Source organism: Scyliorhinus canicula, chromosome 2 (assembly GCF_902713615.1).
Source record: "Scyliorhinus canicula chromosome 2, sScyCan1.1, whole genome shotgun sequence".
Classification (NCBI taxonomy): domain Eukaryota; kingdom Metazoa; phylum Chordata; class Chondrichthyes; order Carcharhiniformes; family Scyliorhinidae; genus Scyliorhinus; species Scyliorhinus canicula.
In genome coordinates, this window is record NC_052147.1 from 175945690 (window position 1) to 175968009 (window position 22320).

Here is a 22320-nt window from a genome sequence, read left to right on the forward strand (position 1 = left end):
AAAAAAGGACTTTGGAATAAAAATAGGGAGACACTGAAAAACAAGCAAAAATCTTGGAAGAACCATCATTTTCACGGTCTGTACCATCCTCGCCAGTGACAACGGGAGCATGTCCCACCTCCGGAAGTCCTCCTTCATTTGTTCCACTGATCGGCCGAGATTTAATTTGTGTAGCTGCTCCCATCTCCATGCCACCTGAATACCCAGGTAACTAAAACTCCCTCCCACCACCTTAAACGGCAACTCCTCCAGTCTCCTCTTTTGCCCCTCGCTTGGATCACACAAACCTCACTTTTACTCATATTCAATTTGTACCCCGACAACCGGCTAAATTCCCCGAGGAGCCACAAAATCTCCCCCATTCCCCCTAACGGGTCGTAATATAGGAGTAGGTCATCTGCATATAGCGAGACCGTGTGTTCCCCCCCCCCCCCCCCCCCCCCCCCCGGACTGGCCCCTTTGATGCTCTCATTGCCAATGCCAATGGGGAGAGGGGGCATCTTTGCCTCGTCCCCCACTGCAGTCTAAAATAGTCCGAACTCACCCGGTGCGTCCGCACGCTCGCCATCGATGCCTGGTACAGCAGCCGAACCCAGTCAATGAAGTCCTGACCAAACCTGAACCGTCCCAGGACCTCCCACAAATAATTCCATTCCACCTGGTCAAAGGCCTTCTCCGCGTCCCTAGCGACCATCGCTTCCATCTCCTGCCCCTCGGAGGGCATCATGGTCACATTCAGGAGCCTTCTAACATTGTCCGTTAACTGTCTACCCTTAACAAACCCCGTCTGGTCTTCCCCTATCACCCCCAAACACAGTCCTCTATCCTCGAGGCCAGGATTTTGGCCAGCAATTTGACATCAACATTTAATAGGGAGATTGGTCTATATGACCCACATTGCTTTGGGTCCTTCTCTAGCTTCAGGATCAATGAAATCGAGGCCTGTGACATTGTTGGAGGAAGAATACCTCGTTCCTTTGCCTCATTAAATGCCCTCGCCAGCAGCGGGCCCAGCATCCCAGAGAACTTCTTGTACAATTCCACTGGATAGCCATCCGGTCCCGGGGCCTTGCCCAACTGCATGGCCTCCAATCCCTCTAGTATTTCTTCAATCCCGATCAGGGCTCCCAGCCCCTCCACCAACCCTTCCTCCACTTTCAGAAACTTCAACCTTTCCAAGAACTGCCTCATCCCCTCCGCCCCAGCTGGGGGCTCTAACTCATACAACCGACTGCAAAACTCAACCACCCCATTCAACCCCGCTGGGTCCTGTACCATGCTTCCTCCTCTGTCCTTCACTCTTCCTATCTCCCTGGCCGCCTCACTTTTCCTTAGCTGGCGTGTTAGCATCCTACTGGCCTTCTCCCCATACTCATATACCGCCTCTCTCGCCTTCCTCAACTGCCCCACCGCCTTCCCTGTGGATAACAGCCCAAACTCCATCTGCAGCTTCTGCCGCTCCTTCAACCCTGCCTCCGGGGCTTCAGAATACCTGCTATACACCTGGAGTATCTCCCTAATCAACCTATCCATCTCTGTCCATTCCACCTTCTCCCTGTGAGCCCGTATCGAAATTAGCTCCCCCCTAACCACCGCCTTCAGCGCTTCCCGCACCGTTGCTGCCAAAATTTCCCCCATATCATTTATCTCTAAATAATTCTGGATGGTCTCCCCCACCCGTCTGTACACCCCCTCATCTGCTAACAGTCCGACATCCAGTCTCCATTGTGGGTGCTGACCCCCCTCCTTGCTCACTTGTACGTCCACCCAGTGTGGGGCATGGTCTGACACAACGGTTGCCGAATACTTGGCACCCACCACCCTCGCTAGAAAAGCCTTGTTCAAAACAAAAAAATCAATCCGCGAGTACACTTGGTGAACCTGGGAGAAAAAAGAAAACTCCTTCGCTCTTTGCCGTCCAAACCTCCACGAATCTACCCCCACCCTCCCATTTGTTCCAAAAACCATTTTAGCTCCTTCGCCGTGGCTGGCACCCTCCCTGTCCTTGAACTCGACCGATCTAACCTTGGTTTAATGACCGTATTAAAGTCCCCTCCAATGATCAACCTATGTGACTCCAGGTCCAGGATCTTCCCCAATATCCGCCTCATAAACTCCGCGTCATCCCAGTTTGGTGCGTAAGTATATACTAAGACCACCGACATCCCCTCCAACTTCCCACTTACCATAACATACTTAGCCCCCCCCAAATCCACCACTACTCTCCCTACCTCAAATGAAACCGGCTTATTAATCAAGATCGTAACCCCCCTAGTTTTAGAATCTAGCCCCGATTGAAATACCTGCTCTACCCAACCCTTTCTCAGCCTAGTCTGATCCACCACCCTCAGTATGTCTCCTGAGCATTGCCACGTCCGCCCTCAGTCCTTTCAGATGCGCAAACACACGAGCCCTCTTGACCATTCAGCCCTCTCACGTTCCATGTGATCAGCCTGGTCGGAGGGCACCCCACCTCAGCCACCTCCCTGCCAATCAACCATTACCCTTCTTAGTCCAGCCTCTGGTCCACGTCCCGCGCCTTCTCAGGCCTGCCCTCGGGTGTCCACCATCATCAACCTCCCATTTGTTTCCAAGCACCAATCCCACCCCTGTCAGCAGAACAGTTCCCCCCCTCCCACCCCTTCCCACCTAAACAAAACAACGATCCCAACCCCCCATAACAAACAAGTCACCTGCTCACCCCACTGTGCTTCCGTGAGCTAGCCCGCCCAGCGAGCCTGGTAGACCCGCATCAAGCATTCTACCCCCCAACTGATCTCCCCGCCCCGCTCAAACAGATATATGCAAATTACAATCCCCAACAAACACAAAGAAGAAAATTCCACCCACCATCCCCCAATTAGAACAAAGTTAACCCACATACAACACTGAGCAACGGCCCAAAACTTGATACAAAAACCAATACATACAAAACCCAAAAAGAAAATAAATTAAGTGGCACAAGTACAGAATTATCCGTCCCCAAGTTCAGTGTACTCCACCTACCAGTCCCCTGTCTTTCACAAAGTTCATCACCTCATCTGACAATACGAAATAGAATTCTTGACCTTCATAAGTGACCCCCAAAGGAGCTGGGTACAGCATGCCGAAATTCACCCCTTTCCTTTGTTGAAGCTCGCCCTTCTCTTAGTCAGTTCTGTACCCAAGTCCTGGTAAATGCGCAGCTCGTTATCTTCCCATTTGCAGCTCCTCACCTGCTTGGCCCACCTCAAGGTCTGCTCCTTGTCCATGAACTGGTGCTATTTCCCTCGGTGGCTCATTCATCTGCGGCTTCCTCGCAAGCGCTCTGTGCGCCCTGTCCACCTCCAAGGGCCGAGTCAACGCACCTTCTCCCATCAGCTTTTCAAGCATACGCGCCACGTATGCCCCTGCGACCGATCTTCAATACTCTCCGGGAGACCAACGATCCTCAGGTTCTGCCTGCGTGACCTGTTCTCCAAATACTCCACCTTTTTGTGCAGCCTTTTCTGGTGGTCCCTCATCAGCCCCATCTCCACCTCCATTGCAGTTAGCTGGTCCTCGTGCTCAAAAGCTGCCTTTTCCATCTTCTTGATCGCCTGTCCCTGGGCTTCCAATCTTTGCTACACCCGGTCAATCCCTGTCTTAATCGGGTCCAAGTACTCTTGCCTTTGCTTGGCAAAGCTCTCCTGGAGGAAGTTCACCAGCTGCTCCGTTGACCACTGGGCCAGCAATCCCAGTCCCTGAGCCTCCGCCACTGTGCCGCTGACTCCACTCCCTTCTTTGTCGAACAATCTCTATTTGGAAACCACTTCTGGTCCACGACTCCATAAACCGGTGGGGAATTCTTCTTCTCTTCTTCACCAGCCTCCAATTTTACCGATCAAATCCCCCATACATCAGGGAAAAAGGTCCCAAAAGTCCATCACGAGCAGGAGCTACAAAATAAGCGACCTCTCACTCCATGGCCGCCACTGGATGGCTCTATAATCAATTTCTATGATGGATTCTTTGTGACTAGAATCAACAAGTCAAAGTGGTCAGCACAGGGCACCCAATCGTGAGATCAACCAGTGCTAATTACTTTCTGCAATTTTGGGTAATTTACATACATTTTAGTGAGCAGCTGGGGTCATTTTAGATGCATTACTCTATTAAAAACATGCTGCAAAATTTTGCTGCTCAGATAGCAATCTACATAATTAGAGTGAGGCCATTCGGCCCATCGAGTCTGCACCGACCCACTTTAAGCCCTCACCGCCCTATCCCCATAACCCAATAACCCCTCCTGACCTTTCTGGACACTAAGGGTAATTTAACATGACGAATCCACCTAACCTGCACATCTTTGGACTGTGGGAGGAAATCGGAGCACCCGGAGGAAACCCACGCACATCGGGGAGAATGTGCAGACTCTGCACAGACAGTGACCCAGCGGGGTATTGAACCTGGGACCCTGACGCTATGAAGCCACAGTGCTAATCACTGTGCTACCGTGCTGCTAATAGATTAACAAATAGGATACAGTCACTGCAAGATTTCTCCATCCTCTGCTGGGTGTGCTCATTATATATTTTTTTGTGTGGTTTCGAGCCACTTGGCACATATCAGAATCAGGCCACAGTCTAGAATAGTGAGTTTGATTGAAGGTTTTGCCTGAGCTTTTTGCAAAGAGGAAAGATTCATTGTCTGTGATCCTCTTTGACAGAGTTCCCAGGTTTATATGGGGCCTCCTGTGGTGAGTCACCAATTAGTGTTTCCGCTCTCCAGCTGACTAGCAAACAGTATTTCTAGGTTTCATTCCAGCCAGCAGACAGCAAGAGATAGTGGCTTGTTTCTCAGAGTATAAGCGAGCTTCTATTTAAAAGTCGACGCAGACAGTGATGTGACCATCAATTCACAAGACACATCTTTGGAAGTGAACAGTGGTTTTAATAATCTTACAACAGAGACTGCCTGAGACAAGATGAACTGGCAGCAGGCTCACGACTGCAGAGCTTTATACTTCTGGTTAGTGGGAGGAGCCATGGGTGGAGCCATGGGTGGAGCCATGGGTGGAGCCCAGTACAAACTCCTCATCTCCCCCTATGGCAGAGCCGCGCAACGGCTCGTATACCGAGCTCACAAAGACACAATACATATAGTGGAACACAGTGTGAATTACTCGGTTTATAATTCACCACATTCACCCCCTGTAAAATAATCAAGTCTGGCGGGGGTGATGGGTCTACAAATTGAGCCAGTCCTGCGGCCGAGTCGTCCTTTGGGATCGGCGAAGCACCGTGGTTGCAGCCTCTTCTGGTGGCTGGGTGGTGGCGGTCGGTGAGGGTACGATGGTGGACTCCAGGGGTGATTCGGTCCGAGCTTCATACCCGACTGGTTCGACTGGCGACGGGGAGCGCCGGAAACCCATAAGCGCGGGGGCGTGGAGCACGGGCAGTGAACCTGTAGGAGCGGGGGCGCAGGGCGCGGAGGGTTGTGCGGGGTGTAGTGTGAGGGGTACCTCGGCAGTAGTAGTGGTGGGATTGGATCCTGCAATCCTGCAGGCGCCAGGTCCCGGAGGGAAACAGTGTCCTGACGGCCGTCAGGGTATTCGATGAAAGCGTATTGAGGGTTGGAGTGGAGTAGGAGCACTCTTTCTAAGAGTGGGTCAGTTTTGTGTGCCCGGACGTGCTTACGGAGGAGAACCGGGCCTGGTGTCTTCAACCATGCTAGGAGCGAAACCCCCGTGGTTCTGCCCCTAGAAAAAACAAATAGCCGTTCATGAGGGGTCTGGTTGGTGGCTGTACATAGGAGGGACCTAATAGCATGGAGCGCGTCAGGGAGGACCTCCTGCCAATGGGAGGTCGGGAGGTTCCTGGACCGGAGGGTCAGTAGGACGGACTTCCAGACTGTCGCATTCTCCCTCTCTACCTGCCCGTTCCCCCTGGGGTTGTAGCTGGTAGTCCTGCTCGAGGCGATGCCCTTGTCGAGCAGGTACTGACGCAGCTCGTCGCTCATAAAGGACGAACCCCTGTCGCTGTGTACGTAGCTGGGGAACCCAAACAGGGAGAAGATGCTGTGCAGAGCTCTGATGACTGTGTGGGAGGTCATATCGGGGCACGGGATGGCAAATGGGAAGCGGGTGAACTCGTCGATGACGTTCAGGAAGTACACATTCCGATTGGTCGAGGGGAGTGGCCCTTTGAAATCGATGCTCAGGCGTTCAAAGGGCCGGGAGGCCTTTACCAGGTGGGCCCTATGCGGTTTGCACTCCGCGCAGATCGGGCAATCCCTGGTGATGGCTTTTACCTCCTCGGTGGAGAAAGGCAGATTTCGGGCTTTGACATAGTGGGCGAGCCGGGTGACCCCCGGATGGCAGAGGTCATTGTGGATAGCTTTCAGGTGGTCACCTTGCGCGCTGGCGCACGTGCCGCGGGACAGGGCATCTGGGGGCCCGTTGAGCTTCCCCGGTCGATACATAATATCGTACTTGTAGGTGGAGAGTTTGATCCTCCACCGCAGGATCTTATCATTTTTAATTTTACCCCTTTGTGAGTTGTCAAACATGAAGGCAACCGATCTTTGGTCGGTGATGAGGGTGGACCACCTACCTGCGAGGGAGTGCCTCCAGTGTCGTATAGCTTCCACGATGGCTTGTGCTTCCTTTTCGACTGAGGAGTGTCGAAGTTCCGAAGCGGAGAGGGTTCGGGAGGAAAAGGCGACTAGTCTCCCTGCCTGATTTAGTGTGGCTGCAAGAGCAACCTCTGAGGCGTCGCTCTCCACCTGAAAGGGGACGGATTCGTCCACCGCCCGTATGGCCACTTTGGCGATGTCCTCCTTGATGCAGTTGAAGGCCTGGCGAGCCTCATCTGACGGAGGAAAGAGTGTGGTCTTAAATAGTGGGCGGGCTTTGTCCGCATATTGAGGGACCCACTCGGCATAATTAGAGAAAACTCCCAGGCACCTTTTGAGGGCCCTGGGACAATGAGGGAGAGGGAGTTGTAAGCATACGGTCCGGGTCGGGGACCAGGACTCCGTTTTCCACGACATAGCCGAGGATGGCTAGCCTGGTCGTGCGGAAAACGCATTTCTCCGTGTTATACGTGAGGTTGAGTTTCTGCGCAGTCTGGAGAAATCGATGGAGGTTAGCGTCGTGGTCCTGCTGGTCATGGCCGCAGATGGTGACGTTGTCCAAGTACGGATATGTGGCCCGCAGCCCGTACTGGTCCACCATTCGATCCATTGCTCGTTGGAACACAGAGACCCCATTCGTGACGCCAAAGGGAACCCGGAGGAAATGAAAGAGGCGGCCATCGGCCTCGAACACTGTGTAGTGGCAGTCCTCCAGGCGGATTGGGAGCTGGTGGTATGCAGACTTCAGATCCACTGTGGGGAAAATGCGATACTGGGCGATCTGATTCACCATGTCTGCAATCCTGGGGAGGGGGTACGCATCGAGGAGCGTGAACCAATTAATGGTTTGGCTATAGCCCATTACCATTCGGAATTTTTCCCCGGTCTTGACGACCACCACCTGAGCTCTCCAGGGGCTATTACTGGCCTCTATGATCCCCTCACGTAGGAGCCTTTGGACTTCGGTTCTGATAAACATCCTGTCCTGCAGGCTGTACCGCCTGCTGCGAGTGGCTACGGGTTTGCACTCCGGAGTGAGATTGGCAAAGAGTGGAGGGGGGTCGATTTTAGCGTCGTTAGACTGCAGATAGTGAGTGGAGATAGGGGCCCGCCGAAGCTGAGTGTGAGTCTTTTGAGGTTGCACTGGAAGTCGAGTCCCAGTAAGAGTGGGGCGCAGAGTTTGGGGAGTACGTACAGCTGGAAGTTCGAGTAGCTGGCGCCCTGAATCGTTAGGGTCGCGACGGTGCGCCCTTGGAGGTGAACAGAGTGTGAGCCCGAAGCGAGGGAGATAGTTTGCCGTGCAGGGAAGATAAGAAGCGAACAGCGTCTTACTAGATCTGGGTGTACGAAGCTCTCGGTGCTCCCGGAGTCAAAGAGGCACGGTGTACTGTACCCGTTGATTTTAACGGTCATCATCGAGTTGCGAAGGTGTTTCGGACGTGACTGGTCCAACGTGACTGCGCTGAGTTGCGGGTAGTCGGTGGCTCGATCAGCTGTGCTGGAGTGGCCCCGTGATGACTGTCCGCTGAGGTCATAGTCTTCGAGGTGAGTTTCAGTGTTTGAAGACGATGGATCCCAAGATGGCCACCCCCGTGGATCGCCTGGGGCAGTCGTAGGTCGGGGGCCATGATGGGGTCGCTTGGTCCGCGGGGAATGAATTGAGGCTGCGGAACGAGACCTCCATGGTTGTAGCTAACTCTACAGTGTCCTCCAAGTTCTGGGCCCTTTTTTCAAGCAACCGCTGGCGCACATAGTTTGACCTGAGCCCTGCCACGTATACATCTCGGACAGTGAGCTCCATATGTTTGGCGGCTGTTACAGCCTGATAATTACAGTACCGAGCTAAGGCTTTTAAATCGCGCAGGAATTCGTCCAGCGACTCCGTGGGGCGCTGGCGGCGGGTCGTAAAAATGTGGCGCGCGTAGACCTCGTTGATGGGCCTCACGTACATTCGATCGAGCATGGCCAGGGCCTCCGTATACGAGGTAGTACTGTTAAGTTGAGTAGAGATACGGTGGCTCACCCTTGCTTGCAGTAGACTGAGTTTCTGCTCCTCCGTAGTTTCTGAAGTGCTTGATTCATCCAGGTAGACCTTGAAACATCTGAGCCAGTGTAGAAAGATTTCTTTCGCCTCTGCAGCCTGCGGGTCGAGTTCTAGTCGGTCAGGTTTGAGGGCTGATTCCATAGTAGTTTTCTTCAAGTTCACAAGACACGTGATTGGAAGTGAACAGTGGTTTTAATAATCTTACAACAGAGCCTGCCTGCGACGAGATGAACTGGCAGCAGGCTCACGACTGCAGAGCTTTATACTTCCGGGGTTAGTGGGAGGAGCCAAGGGTGGAGCCCAGTACAAACTCCTCATCTCCCCCTATGGGCAGAGCCACGCAACGACTCGTATACAGAGCTCACAAAGACACAATACATATAGTGGAACACAGTGTGAATTACTCGGTTTATAATTCACCACAGACAGGAATTGTATTGTGTATTTATTTTTGTGCATCAAGGAGACGAGGAAACTCTGGGCTGTAACGTCCAAACTCCCCAGTGTCGGATTATTGGGGGGGGGAGGGGGGGGGGGGGGGGACCCCAAAGTTGTGCTGGGCTTTGCATGACAATTGCCCTGAAGTGCAAGCTTCCCCAGGGTACTTGGGGGGTGGGAGAGGGGGGTCCCTCTTAGGCCATCGGAGGCCCTCTCTCAGGCAATCGGAGGCCCCTGGGTGGTTGGTATCCGGGAAGGCTTTCACCCTGGGACTGATGCCACCCAGGCACCTTGGCACTGCTTCTGAATCGCTCCCCACCTGACACTGGCGCATCTCGCGGTTAGCGGGCAGAGCATGGTCGCAACTCATCACCTGTGACACCGAAAATTCAGCTGGGCTCATCCAGGTGTAGGCCCTCCAGAGGACGGGCACCAAAGGTACCTCGGGTCAGTGGGCAAGATACGCAGCAGGCCGCCTCCACATCTGATGTGCTGTCTAGGGTCACATCTAGAAGGAGCGATAGTCCATGGAAAATTAGGAAGTTAGACACAAGTTAAGTTGGCACAGTGCCGCATATAGGTTAATGGCAGGGGTCAGGACACAATAATGTATATAGTTACCATTAAAGACCTTTTCACAAAGATTCTGACCTTCAGTCCTCTGTCTGAAGGGATGTGGCTGGTTATAGAGGGTGGTGGTGGTGGTTGGGGGGGGGGGGGGGGGGTGGGTTGGAAGACAGGAGGTTGGTCGTGTGGGTATTGGAGGATGGCACGGGCAGGTCCCCTGGACTGTTGGACAATCCAACTGGACTCACCATCAGAGGTCACAGGGAACGGGGTCAGAAATGTGAGTCCGTCTTGTAGGAAAGCTTACCCAGTGAATGACCCACCACCAACCCCCTTCTCCATACCCCCACCCCCCACCACCACCACCCAAAAGATGTATGGAGGGAGATGTAATGGTCAGAACACATTCAGGGATCACCTGGGCAGACCCTGAAGACAGGAGTCAGACTTTGTCAAACAATAAGCAGCACCAGATCTCATCTCACAGCGAGTCGTCATCATCCTCCGTCCCGTGGACAAGCCCCCACTGACACTGCCTGCCCAGGGCCTGTAGTGATGCTGGTAGGACCCTCAGAGGGGGAAGGGTGAGCTGGGGTGGTGTGATGGAGTAAAGGGATGAGGGACAGGGGACGATGTGAAGCGGCTATGGGTAGGGGATAGGCAGGGCAAGTAAGAGGTTGGACTGGGTGGTGGAAACATCGGTGGCAAGTCTCCTGGTTGCCAAATCTGGTGGTGATGAGGCTATCCCATGTGCAGCGGTCTGCCACGGCAGCCCGGGCTCCATGCTTGGTTTTTACTGGACAACCTCCTTGTCCTTCTTGGCAGATGAGGCCTGGCATTCCTCTTCCTCCTCCGGAATGTCCCCCTCTGCTGCGCGATGCTGTGCAGGACGCAGCAGGCCAGCACAATGTTTGACACCCTCCTGGGGTTATCTTGAGAGCTTCACTGGAGTGGTCCAGGCACTGGAATTGCATCTTTAGCATGCCGATGCACCACTAAATGATCCTCCCGGTTGCTGCATGGGGGTCGTTACAGCAGTTCTCCGCCTTGGTCTGGGGCTTCCGGACGGGCGTCATTAGCCACGACCTCAGCGGGTAATCCTTGCCGCCCAAGAGCCAACACCTCACCTGAGGGAACACCTCAAAGGTGCCGGAAACCGCCATTGTGCGGGCTTCCCGAGTATCGGGCACAGACATGCATGACGAGCAGCTGGTGGTCACACGCCAACTGCACATTCAGGGAGTAGAAGCCCTTCCTATTGATGATGGGCACCCCCTGATGAGTCGGTGCCCGTAAGGGGTCATGTGTCCCATCCATCACCCCTGGACCTGGTTATGCCAACGGAGGCAGCAAATTCTACTGCCCTGGCATCCTGGTGGGCTTGGCGTAGATTGAAGTTGATACAGTCTGCTGCCCGGGCATGTAGGGCATCCGTCATGGCATGGATGCACTTGTGCCCAGATGTTGGTGATATCCCAGACAGATCCCCACTCGGCCCCAGGAAAGACCGAGAGGCATAAAAGTTCAGACCGACCATCGCCTTGTCGGCCACCAGGAGTGGGTATCTGCCTCCATACCCACGTGATGCCAGGTGCATCATCATCTGTTACAGATTAGCCTGAGTCTTTGGCGGCAGACGTGGTCCGAAATGTCCTCGAAGGATGGTGCCGAAGGAATAAACGTGGCCTGATGCAGCGTCTCGTTCGCATCTCATCCTCGGCCTGTTGGACTGCCGGTACTCCAGCCTCACCGGCTGGTCCCTACTATTCTGGGGCAGGCTCCTGTTGTGCAGAGTCCACCATCCTTCGAGGACATTCCGGACCGTGTGTACCGCCAAAGACTCAGGCTAATCTGTAGCAGATGATGATGCACCTAGCATCACGTGGGTATGGAGGCAGGTACCCACTCCTCCCCGTACAGTCCCTGTGCCTCCAGCCTCAGCGCGTCCACAGCAGCAGTTACAACCAGGTGGATGGCGAGCATTCCTAGCTGTACTCCAAGATTCATCCACTGCAAGAGAAGACATGTTAGCAAGATGAGAGTTCCTTTGCCTGTCCAGTTCCAATAGGCAACATGGTGACCCTGAGTTGCATTTCAGCTCCACCCTCCCAATCCCACCCCCCCCACTCAGGCCCCCCCCCCCCCCCCCCCCCCGGATATGTCGCCTTCCACACTGCACCCATCAGTAAGTGGCACCGGGGAGCCTCTATCCTCACCACCTGTTCCTGTCAATAGGGGTACCAGTGACAGCCGCAACCTGTGTCAGCGATAAGCTCTGCAGTCTCTGCCCTGTCCAGTGGGGTCTACTGTTGGTCTCTTCACTGGGTGAATCGGGCATTATTCCGCCAGCAGGGTGGCACCTGGTTATACATAGAAGATAGTAGCAGGAGGAGGCCTTTTGGCCTTTCGAGCCTGCTCCGCCATTCATCACGATCATGGCTGATCATCCAACTCACTAGCCTAATCCTGCTTTATCCCCATAGCCTTTGATCCCATTCTCCTCAAATGCTATATCTAGCCGATATAGATATATATGTGGTGGACAGAGTAACAGTGTCACCAATTATCTCCACGCTTAGAGGCTTGTGTGTGGGCAGATCCTACAGATGGATGTGAGGCAGGGAAGTGTGCATCTGGTGGGTGCTGAACTACAGTGTGATGTGGGTCCTGGGTGTGACACACAGGTTGTGACAACCTGACTGGGGCAGGATGAATGGTAGCAGTAAGCAGGCAGGGCTTGGAGACAGCTGGTGGTCCTGCGGAGTGAGCTATCTCTATTTTGGCCGAACGCTCGGTTCTCCTTCCAATCGCGGTTCACGTTCCGGCTTTGTGAAGCGGAGAATTTAACTCACTGTAAACAGTGCAGATAGAATGCATATTAAGCCTTGCTCCATTTTGAGAGCATCACTAATGAGGGTTTCCTTTCTGACATTCTAAATGGGTGCTCATGGGAAATACGCCAAATTCTGCCAGGTGTTCACTTAAATCTGAGGGTGGGAGTTTCCCAACCTTCCTGCTGGCGGGCCTTTCCAGATACGTCGAAAGCAGTGCCTTGCGGCAGGTTCCCTCGCGGCAGGTTCCCTCGCGGCAGGTTCCCTCGCGGCAGGTTCCCTCGCGGCAGGTTCCCTCGCGGCAGGGCAGGCTAGCCATGCAAAATGCTATAGACTTTGGTGGGTGTGGAAGATCCCAACGGTGACCAATGGCAAGCTGCCTCTGCAGGGAGTGCAGAAAATCCTAGTGAGGCTTTAATCTACAGAGAACTGAACAGCATCTGAGAGAAGTGTGCTCACCACATGGAGCCTTATCCTATATACTGTTTCCTGGGGGCGTAGCCAGAGGCGGAGTCCCCCAGGGTTCCAAGCATCTTAAAGGGGCAAGGTATTAAAGGTCAGGTACCGTTTACCGCAGTTATTAATACCGTTCATCACATTCACCCCCTGTTTAAAAAAAACACATAGCCCGTCGGGGGTGAAGTGGAGTTATAAGTTCAGTCTTTGTGGTGGTCTGATCGTCCGTGCTGACTTTCGCTGCTCCGGTGGTGGCGCCGTGGATGCGGTCGGTTCCGATGGTGGTCTATCCGGGAGCACGGTTGACTGAGCCTTTTTCCGCCTTGGGGGGGGGCATCAGGGGTGATTGGTGCCGGTGGCCGGCTGGGTAGGGCAGGGGGCGCTATGAGGGGGGGGCGCTGTCGGAGTCGGCGGTCGATGCGGGGCGGGGAGCGTCGGTAGAAGGGGGGGGGGGGGGGTCGGTGGCGAAAACGTCGGCGTCGGTGGGAGAGTCGGTGGGGTCGGTGGGAGAGCCAGCGGGTGCCAGGTCTCGCAGGGAGACGGTATCCTGCCTGCCGTTGGGGTGCTTGACGTAGGCGTATTGAGGGTTTGCATGCAGCAGGTGGGCCCTCACGACTATTGTATCCGTTTTATGGCTCCTCACGTGTGGCCGGAGTAGGACTGGACCCGGAGTCGTTAGCCAGAGTGGAAGCGAGACCCCAGAGATGGACTTCCTGGGGAAGACAAACAAACGATTGTGAGGGGTCTCGTTCGTGGCTGTACAGAGGAGCGACCTAATGGAGTGCAGGGCATCGGGTAGGACCTCCTGCCAGCGGGCGATTGGGAGACTCCTTGACCGTAGGGCTAGGAGTACAGCCTTCCAAACTGTTGCGTTCTCCCTCTCCACTTGCCTGTTTCCCCGTGGGTTATAGCCCGTCGTTCTGCTCGAGGCAATGCCCTTGCTGAGCAGGTACCGACGCAGCTCATCGCTCATGAACGATGTACCCCGGTCGCTGTGGATATAAGCGGGGAAACCAAACAGTGTGAAGATGCTGCGCAGTGCCTTGATCACGGAGGCCGAGGTCATATCGGGGCAGGGGGCAGCAAAAGGGAAGCGGGAGAACTCATCGATGACGGTGAGGAAATAGATGTTGCGGTTGGTGGACAGGAGGGGCCCTTTGAAGTCCACACTTAGTCGCTCAAAGGGCCCAGAGGCCTTTATCAGGCGGGCCTTGTCTGGTCGATAGAATTGCGGTTTGCATTCCGCACAGATCTGGCATGCCTTAGTCATGGCCTTGACCTCCCCTGTGGAGTAGGGTTGGTTGCGGGACTTGATGAAGTGGGCAAGCCGGGTGACCCCCGGGTGGCACAGGTCATCGTAGATGGATCTCAGGTAGTCCAATTGCACGTTGGCGCACGTGCTGTGGGACAGGGCATCTGGGGACTCGTTGAGCTTCCCCGGGCAATATTTAATATTGTACGTATAGGTGGAGAGCTCTATTCTCCACCTCAGAATTTTGTCATTCTTTATTTTGCCCCGTTGTGCGTTATCGAACATAAAGGCGACCGACCGTTGGTCAGTGACGAGGGTGAACCTCCTACCGGCTGGGTAGTGCCTCCAGTGTCGCACGGCCTCCACTATGGCTAGTGCCTCCTTCTCAACTGCAGAGTGCCGTATTTCCGAGGCGTTGAGGGTTCGGGAGAAGAACGCTACTGGCCTGCCTGCCTGGTTGAGGGTAGCAGCCAGGGTGACGTCTGATGCGTCGCTTTCTACTTGGATGGAGATGGCTTCGTCCACGGCGTGCATGGCGGCCTTGATGATGTCGGCCTTGATACGGTTGAAAGCCGACTGGGCCTCAGCCGTCAGGGGAAAAACCGTGGTCTTAATGAGTGGTCGGGCTTTGTCCGCATATCTGGGGACCCACTGGGCGTAATAGGAGAAAAGCCCCAAGCACCGTTTGAGTGTCTTGAGGCTATGGGGAAGGGGAAGTTCCTTAAGGGGATGCATGCGGTCGGGGTCTAGGCCTAGGACCCCATTGTCCACGACGTAGCCGAGGATGGCTAGCTGGGTTGTGTGAAACACGCATTTCTCTTTGTTGTACGTGAGGTTGAGGGCCCGGGCAGTCTGGAGGGGTGCTATGTCTTTTCGTCCGACGTCATTTAGTCCAACGACACTTCGTCCACGTCTTTTGGTCCAACGTCTTTTTGTCCGCCCGTCTTTTGGTCCAACGTCACTTCGTCCAATTATCCAATTACAAATAGTTTAATTTAGTTTTTCAATGTTACTGCTCAAGGATCCTCTCCACCTATTTCGCCTCTTGAGGTTCAGTTCTGCATTGGTGCTGCTTGATCTCCAGACATCATTAAGATAAGCTGCAGGATATTCACCCATGTATGCTCCAGCGCGATGAGAGCCATTGTATCTGATGGAATATTTGATCATTTCAGACCTGTAATGTCAGAACCCACTGCCAACCAGAGGTTTTAATCACCCGACGAAAATCGAGTTTAAATCTGCTTCTTTCAGAACTGCACTCATTGTCTAAATCCAATTAGACTCCCACTTATATCTGTGTCTGTCGGAATTGTAGAATATCAAATCATCTTGTCCTCGCCCCATTATTCTCTCTTGGGTACAGTTCTGGAAATCTAACTTTTAGGGAATTTCGGGAATTTACAATTTACATCAATTTTAAGTAATTTCGGGAATTTAAAGTAATTAGTAAACTTTTAGATTTTTTAACTGCATTTTTAGATTTTTTAACTTTTTAACTGCATTTTTCAACTTGCATTTTACTTGCATTTTATCAATTACTTGCATTTTAGCAATTAAATTCACTTGCTGTATTGTACTTGCATTTTATCAATTAAATGGTTTTATACGGAGTTAATTTGTAATTGGATAATTGGACGAACTGACGTTGGACCAAAAGAAGGGCGGACAAAAAGACGTTGGACCAAAAGACGTGGACGAAGTGTCGTTGGACGAAGTGACGTCGGACGAAAAGACGCGACACGGTCTGGAGGAACCTGCTCAGGTTTGCGTCGTGGTCCTGCTGATCATGGCCGCAGATGGTGACGTTGTCCAAGTACGGGAAGGTGGCCCGTAAGCCGTACTGGTCCACCATATGATCCATTGCCCCCTGGAAAACGGAGACTCCGTTTGTGACACCAAAAGGGACCCTGAGGAAGTGAAACAGCTGACCGGCTGCTTCAAAAGCCGTGTAGGGGCGGTCCTGTGGGCAGATAGGGAGTTGATGATAGGCCGATTTAAGGTCGACCGTGGAGAATACCTGATACTGGGCGATTTGGGTCACCATTTCTGCTATGCAGGGAAGTGGATACGCATCTAGTTGCGTAAAGCGGTTTATGGTGTGGCTATAATCCACGACCATTCGCTGCTTTTCCCCGGAGCGGACTACCAATACTTGAGCCCTCCAAGGGCTGTTGCTGGCCTCTATGACCCCCTCTTTTAGTAGCCGCTGAACCTCTGACTTGATGAAGGTCATGTCTTGGGTACTGTACCGGCGACTCCTGGTGGCGACAGGCTTACAGTCGGGAGTGAGGTTCGCGAAGAGGGAGGGTGGCGCAACTTTGAGTGTCGCCAGGCTGCAGACCGTGAGTGGGGGCAGGGGCCCGCCGAACTTCAGTGTCAGGCTCCAGTGGCTGTACTGAAAGTCCAGACCGAGCAGCAGGGGGGCGCAGAGGCGAGGGAGGATGAAGAGTTTAAATCGGGTGTATTCAGCGCCTTGAATTGCGAGGTTGGCGACACAGTACCCCGTGATTTGTACCGAGTGGGACCCAGAAGCGAGGGCGATAGTTTGGGAGTCGGGGTGGGTGCGCAGGGAGCAGCGCCGTACCATGTCTGGATGGATAAAGCTCTCCGTGCTCCCGGAGTCGAATAGACAGGGAGTGTCGTGGCCGTTGGCTTGAACCTGCATCATCGAGTTACGCAGGTGCTTTGGCCGCGATTGATCGAGTGTGATCGCTCCTAGTTGCGGGCCGTCAGAGTCGAACTCTCAAAATGGCCGCCCGGAGTCACAAGATGGCCGCCACCGCCGGTCGAACGTGTCGGGTTTCGAAGATGGCCGCCGCCAAGATGGCCGCTCCCATGACTCGCACGAGGTCAATGACGCATCGGAAGTGGCCGTGCCCGGCCGCAGCACGGCCGCGTTGCGGGGTCTGTGAGACCAAGAGCTTGATTTCTGGGCCTGGTGAGGGTTTCGTTTGTGGCCTTTGGGCCCAGCCAGGCAGACTTTAGTGAAGTGCCCTTTCTTCCCGCAGTCGTTGCAGATCGCGGAGCTGGCCGGGCAACGCTCACATGGGTGCTGGCCTTGCCCACAGAAATAGCATGGGGAACTCCCGGAGTGAGCGGATCGCCGCGCGGCACAGGCCTGTAGCGTGGCCGAGTCTGGAGGGGATCAAGAGGGGTTCGCAAGGTCCGCGGAGTACGTACGGAGGTTACGGTGGGCCGTTTCGAGAGAAGAGGCGAGCGTTACCGTGCCCTGGAGATCCTTTGCCCCGTCTTCTAGGAGCCACTACCGGATGTACGAGGACCTGATACCGGACACAAGGGCGTCGCGAATATGCAAGTTCCTGTGGTCTTCTGCCGTCACTGCTTTGTGGTTGCAGTTCCTCGCGAGCGCATTGAGTCTTTCCACGAACTCGTCCAGCGTTTCCCCGGAACGCTGGCTGCAGGTTGAGAGCAAATGTCTGGCGTGTACCTCGTTAGTAGGTTTTATGAAGCGTTTCTTCAGTATTTCGACCGCCGCATCATAGGTCGTAGCGTTCTCGATCATGGCGGAGAGTCAGTGGCTCACCCGGCCATGTAGTAAGCGCAGCTTGTGAGTGCTGTCGACATCAGTCGTTGAGGAGTCCAGATAGTCCTCGAAACACCGGAGCCAATATTTAAACATTTCCGGGGCTTCCGGTGACCTGGCGTCCAGGTTGAATTTCTCCGGTTTTAGACGCTGTCCATCTTGATGTGTCTGTAGATTAAATTGAGGCACCCTCCAATGACGACGCAAGAGCGAGGTCGGTAATCAAAAGGCTTTAACCTACAGAGAACTGAACAGCATCCGAGAGAAGTGTGCTCACCACATGGAGCCCTATCCTATATACCGTTTCCTGGGGGCGTAGCCAGAGGCGGAGTCCCCCAGGGTTCCAAGCATCTTAAAGGGGCAAGGTATTAAAGGTCAGGTACCGTTTACCGCAGTTATTAATACCGTTTATCACACCCAGCCAGAGACTTTTCAGCATGAAATGGGTACAATGTCAGCACACAAAACATAGTCAATTTAACAATCGCCGCAAGGTCTGATCTCCCAATTATGAATTCCCTCCTCACTTCTAGTGTAACTGCTTTCCAGAGGAACAGCACCACAGACTTGGTCCTTGGATTTCTAGTTGTTGTATTGATCACTCTATCTTCTGTGTAGACATAAATTAAAGAAGCATTGAAAGTGCCCAGATTATGGCTGTATTCTGTGGCCCCCAGAAAGTGGGTTGACAGGTGAGTGGGAGGGGGCAGCCTGTAAAATTGGGTGTCATGCCTGCTGCCTATACCCCATTCCTGCCTTCACTGTGACAGAGAAGGTGCAGGAGATCTGCCTATCCTTGCGCTAATTGAGGACCTTAAGTGGCCGATTAATGGTCCTCATCCCACAACCACTGCGAGTTAACCAGAAGCCAGTGAAGCCCATGCCAAACATCCAGCCTGGCAGCATTCATTGTGTAGGCTGATGTGGGGGTGGGTCACCTTAAAGTGCTCCACACAGTTGGGGTCTGGATGCAGTTCTCACACTAGTGGCCACCGCACCCAGTGGTGCTGCTAGAACTAATGAGCTGCTTGGTATTTGATTGACCAGCAGACTTCCTGCCCAGGTAGGCCACCTTAAACCAGCTAACAGCTGTGAAGTAGCTGGATAACCCACGGCGTGGAAACAACTTGTCCCCAACTTTCTCACCAATGGGTCCAAAACCCTGGAGTTTTAAGTTGTGAGTAAATACCTTGGTGTCATGTGCAGCCTTTAAAAATGGAACCAATCTTTATTTTGTTCTTGTGATAACAACTTAGGATCTCTGCTTCTGTGGTCACCAACCTGAAATTTTTATTTCAATCAATTTCACTGGTGTAAAAAAGCAGGTTTGCGACTGCAATCGCAGAAATCTCCAAGAGCTTCAGTATGTAAAGACCACAAAAACTTGTTTACCTTCTTTTTCAGGTATCAGAGTATTCGCCGAACAATGACCAGTGAAAGGTCAGAGGACACTGGCCAAGCCAGTGGCATTGACACAGGTGCTGCGGATGAAAATCATTTTGTTCCTTTTAGTTCAGGTACAAGTTCTGCATTCATTGCTTTATGCTAGGGTTAAAACATAAGAAATGAAAAAGGGTGTGATATATGAAACCAAACAAAGATTGAAGTCAAAGAATTCCACAGAGACATAATTGTAACTGATTTGGAACTGCGGAACAGGATTTGCTGAAGAAATATCGGCACATTCCACAAGTTATGTGATGATTTGCACTGTTTTGCCATTTGCTTTGTGAAAATGGCATCTCGCTCATAATGCTCCCATGAGTTTCATCAAGTTGCTGCATTTAAATTGCCCCTTGATCATGCTTCAACTCTCATAATTAATTGCCCATAATTCTAGTTGTAAGTGACTGCCAATTGCCCTATTTTGCCCAGAAAATGAACAATTAAAAAGCATAGTCTCATTCCTTCAAAAAGGAAATTATTGTTTGAGATTTTAGAAATAGCAAATGTTTTTTTTCTTTTTTCCTTTCTGTCCGTCTCTCTATCCCACTCTTTTCTTTTCTTTGGGTATATGATTTGACATTGAATTCACCCTCCTCCTCTGTCCTTGAGCTGTTTATTTCACAATCCTTAAATCTGATGTGTTAGTTAAGGCGATGGACAGTTAGTCTTGTTGTTCACCAGGGTTCCACATGCTCTGAAAATGTGTACATAACTGGGCAGGCCACAAAATAATCTATTCCAGCTGATTCTCTGAACCTTTAAATCTAACGGGTGGGATTCTCTCTTTGAGAGATTAAGTGCTGATGCTGGGAATTAATGGGGGATGTCCCACGGTCCTAATTGAGGCACCAGTCCCAGAGCCATTCAGGACATGCAAATGGGCCAGCACTGTGCCACGTGGAACTTGTGCAATTCCAACTCATGCCGGTATTTTGCCCTGGAGAGCCTGACAAGCTTAGCTGCATAAAAGCACTCCACTCCCCACTCACTTCCATTCCAGCCAAGAAGATGGCACTACGAAGAGTGGCCCCGAGGTTTGCAGAGATAGAGATACCGTTGGATGCCATGAAGGAGAGGCAGGACACAGTCCCTGGGGTCGGAAGGAGGCTTGCCACCCGCCAACGTCAACCGGGCCTGGGCATAGCTGGCAGAAGGCATGAGCGCTGTGTGCCCCACTGCGAGGACCAGCCAACAGTGCCGAAAGAAGCTGCATGACATCAGGGCGGCGTGGGTGATTCACCACCTCTGTGCCATTGGCACCACCCCCGTCCCACATACCGCACTAGGTGGACCGATAGGCAACGCTGGGTGAGGGTAGGCAACGCCCCCCAAGCCAGCCAGGATGAGTCACCAGCACCGTGCCCCTGGCACTACCCCCGTCCCACAATCCGTAACCCATCCCCAACCCCCCCTCACCCCCCAAGAGGGCAACCGGAGCCCCAAATCCCACCCTGTACCATACGCCAACAGCCATACCGCGTGCGCCAGGTGTCCCGCACACATGGGCCACTTACTGTGGACCCACTGCGCTGCCCGCGGCCGAGTGTCTCACACATCCATTTTCTGTCCCACAGGAGAAGGCGACCCACAACCACTGGGAGTAGGAGAAGACCAGAGGAGGCCTGCCATACCTGCAGGACCTCGCGTCACAGAGCAGAGTGCGTTAGACCTGCTTGGTGGGGCAACAAAGCTTGCAGAGGCAGAGGTTGGCATGGCACAACCAAGTGAGGGTCCAATGTGTTGCGATGTCCCTATGGCTAGTGAGTCACCACTCCTCCCTCCCTCCCCCACATCACGCCTACCCACGATCTCACCTTGCGTCTTGTCTTGTGTCTTGCAGGGTCACCTCCCATCGATGCAGGACCAGCTAGTGTCCCATGCCCCCCGCTGCAACCCTGCAACTCACCAAGCGACGTGGTGGGACCCTCCAGGTTCCTTCGTCACCCCCCTCCCCGCCACAATCCCGCAACGTGCCGGAGCAAATGTCCAGGGACGACACTGACCTCTGGTCACTGCCACCCTCTGCCATCACAGAAGCACTCACTTCAGTTGGGAATTTTCGTGAAGAGGTCTGGGGCACTATCTGGTGCGCACCACACACATGCAGCTGTGTATCGGGTGGGGGGGGGGATACTAACTCCCGAGGGATGGACGATCGGAGGGCGTCCTGACCTGAGGCACTAGCTGCTGTCCACGTAGGTCCAGTGATTCTGGAAAGGGAGATGCAGGTGCAGAGCCGGGGTACTACATGAGGGGGAGTCCGCACACACCAAGCGCCTGCAGGTGCAGTTGGAGGAGTCCAACTGTCTGCAAGAACAGGAAGCGGTGCCCATTAACATGCTACCCAATCAAAACCACACAGGGAGTGCCTGCGATGGAGGCCTTGGGTGTGAAGGTATCGACCAGGGGTCACGATGTCCAAGGCCTGGGGCATACTGTGCAAGCAATGGCTGAGGCACAGGACAGGGCAGCCATGTCACAGGCAGCCATGTACCAGGGCCACACGGACATTGCTGCGGCGCTCCAGAACGTGGCTCAGTCACAATGGGCTATTGGTCCGGGCGTCAAGACCATTGACCTGGCACTGGCTGACCTGAACCAGTCCCAAAGGGACTTAATACTGTCCCAGATGGACCTGGCATGGTCACTGGGTGAGGTGGCACTGCCACTGAAGGATATGGCACAGCCCCGGAGGGACAAGGCCCACTCTGTGTTCCATGGCCGTGAGTATGGAGACCCTGGTCATGACGAGCATGGGCCTGCAGGACTGGCAGCAACAGGCGACAACGGAGCCCCCGGAGCACGCTCCGGCTGCACTCCCCGTCCTAAGGTGTAGCCCGGGGGCCATAGGGCATCCGAGGGAGGAGGAGATGATCGGCCTGTGCTGGTCACCACCCGCAGGGGAGGTGCTGTTTCGCCGCAACGCCTCTGAAACCCCACCACCTGCCCTGGCATATCGATGGACAGTGGGCAGAACAGGGTTACTCCTAGCCACCTAGAAGACTGCCCCCCCTCCAATAAAATCTGCCGGACTGTGTGATGGAGTGGCTAGCACACATGCAGGGACCACCCGGGTGGACAGTGGTATGTGACACCGGGCCTGGGGTCAGAAGTTATGAGACAGTGCAAAGCACCAGAGTTCATT

At 53.6% G+C, this 22320-nt stretch overlaps 1 protein-coding gene across 4 annotated transcripts in view; it reads left to right on the forward strand.

The window, feature by feature from the left end:
• The window catches only part of LOC119961788 (E3 ubiquitin-protein ligase HECW2-like), a 514237-nt gene that overhangs the window by 340356 nt on the left and 151561 nt on the right, over positions 1 to 22320 (forward strand). For all 4 annotated transcript variants that reach the window (XM_038789112.1, XM_038789113.1, XM_038789110.1 and 1 more), the window contains exon 12: positions 19134 to 19246. In XM_038789112.1, coding sequence (XP_038645040.1) covers positions 19134 to 19246 — 113 coding nt within the window. The remainder of the gene's footprint in view (positions 1 to 19133; positions 19247 to 22320) is intronic.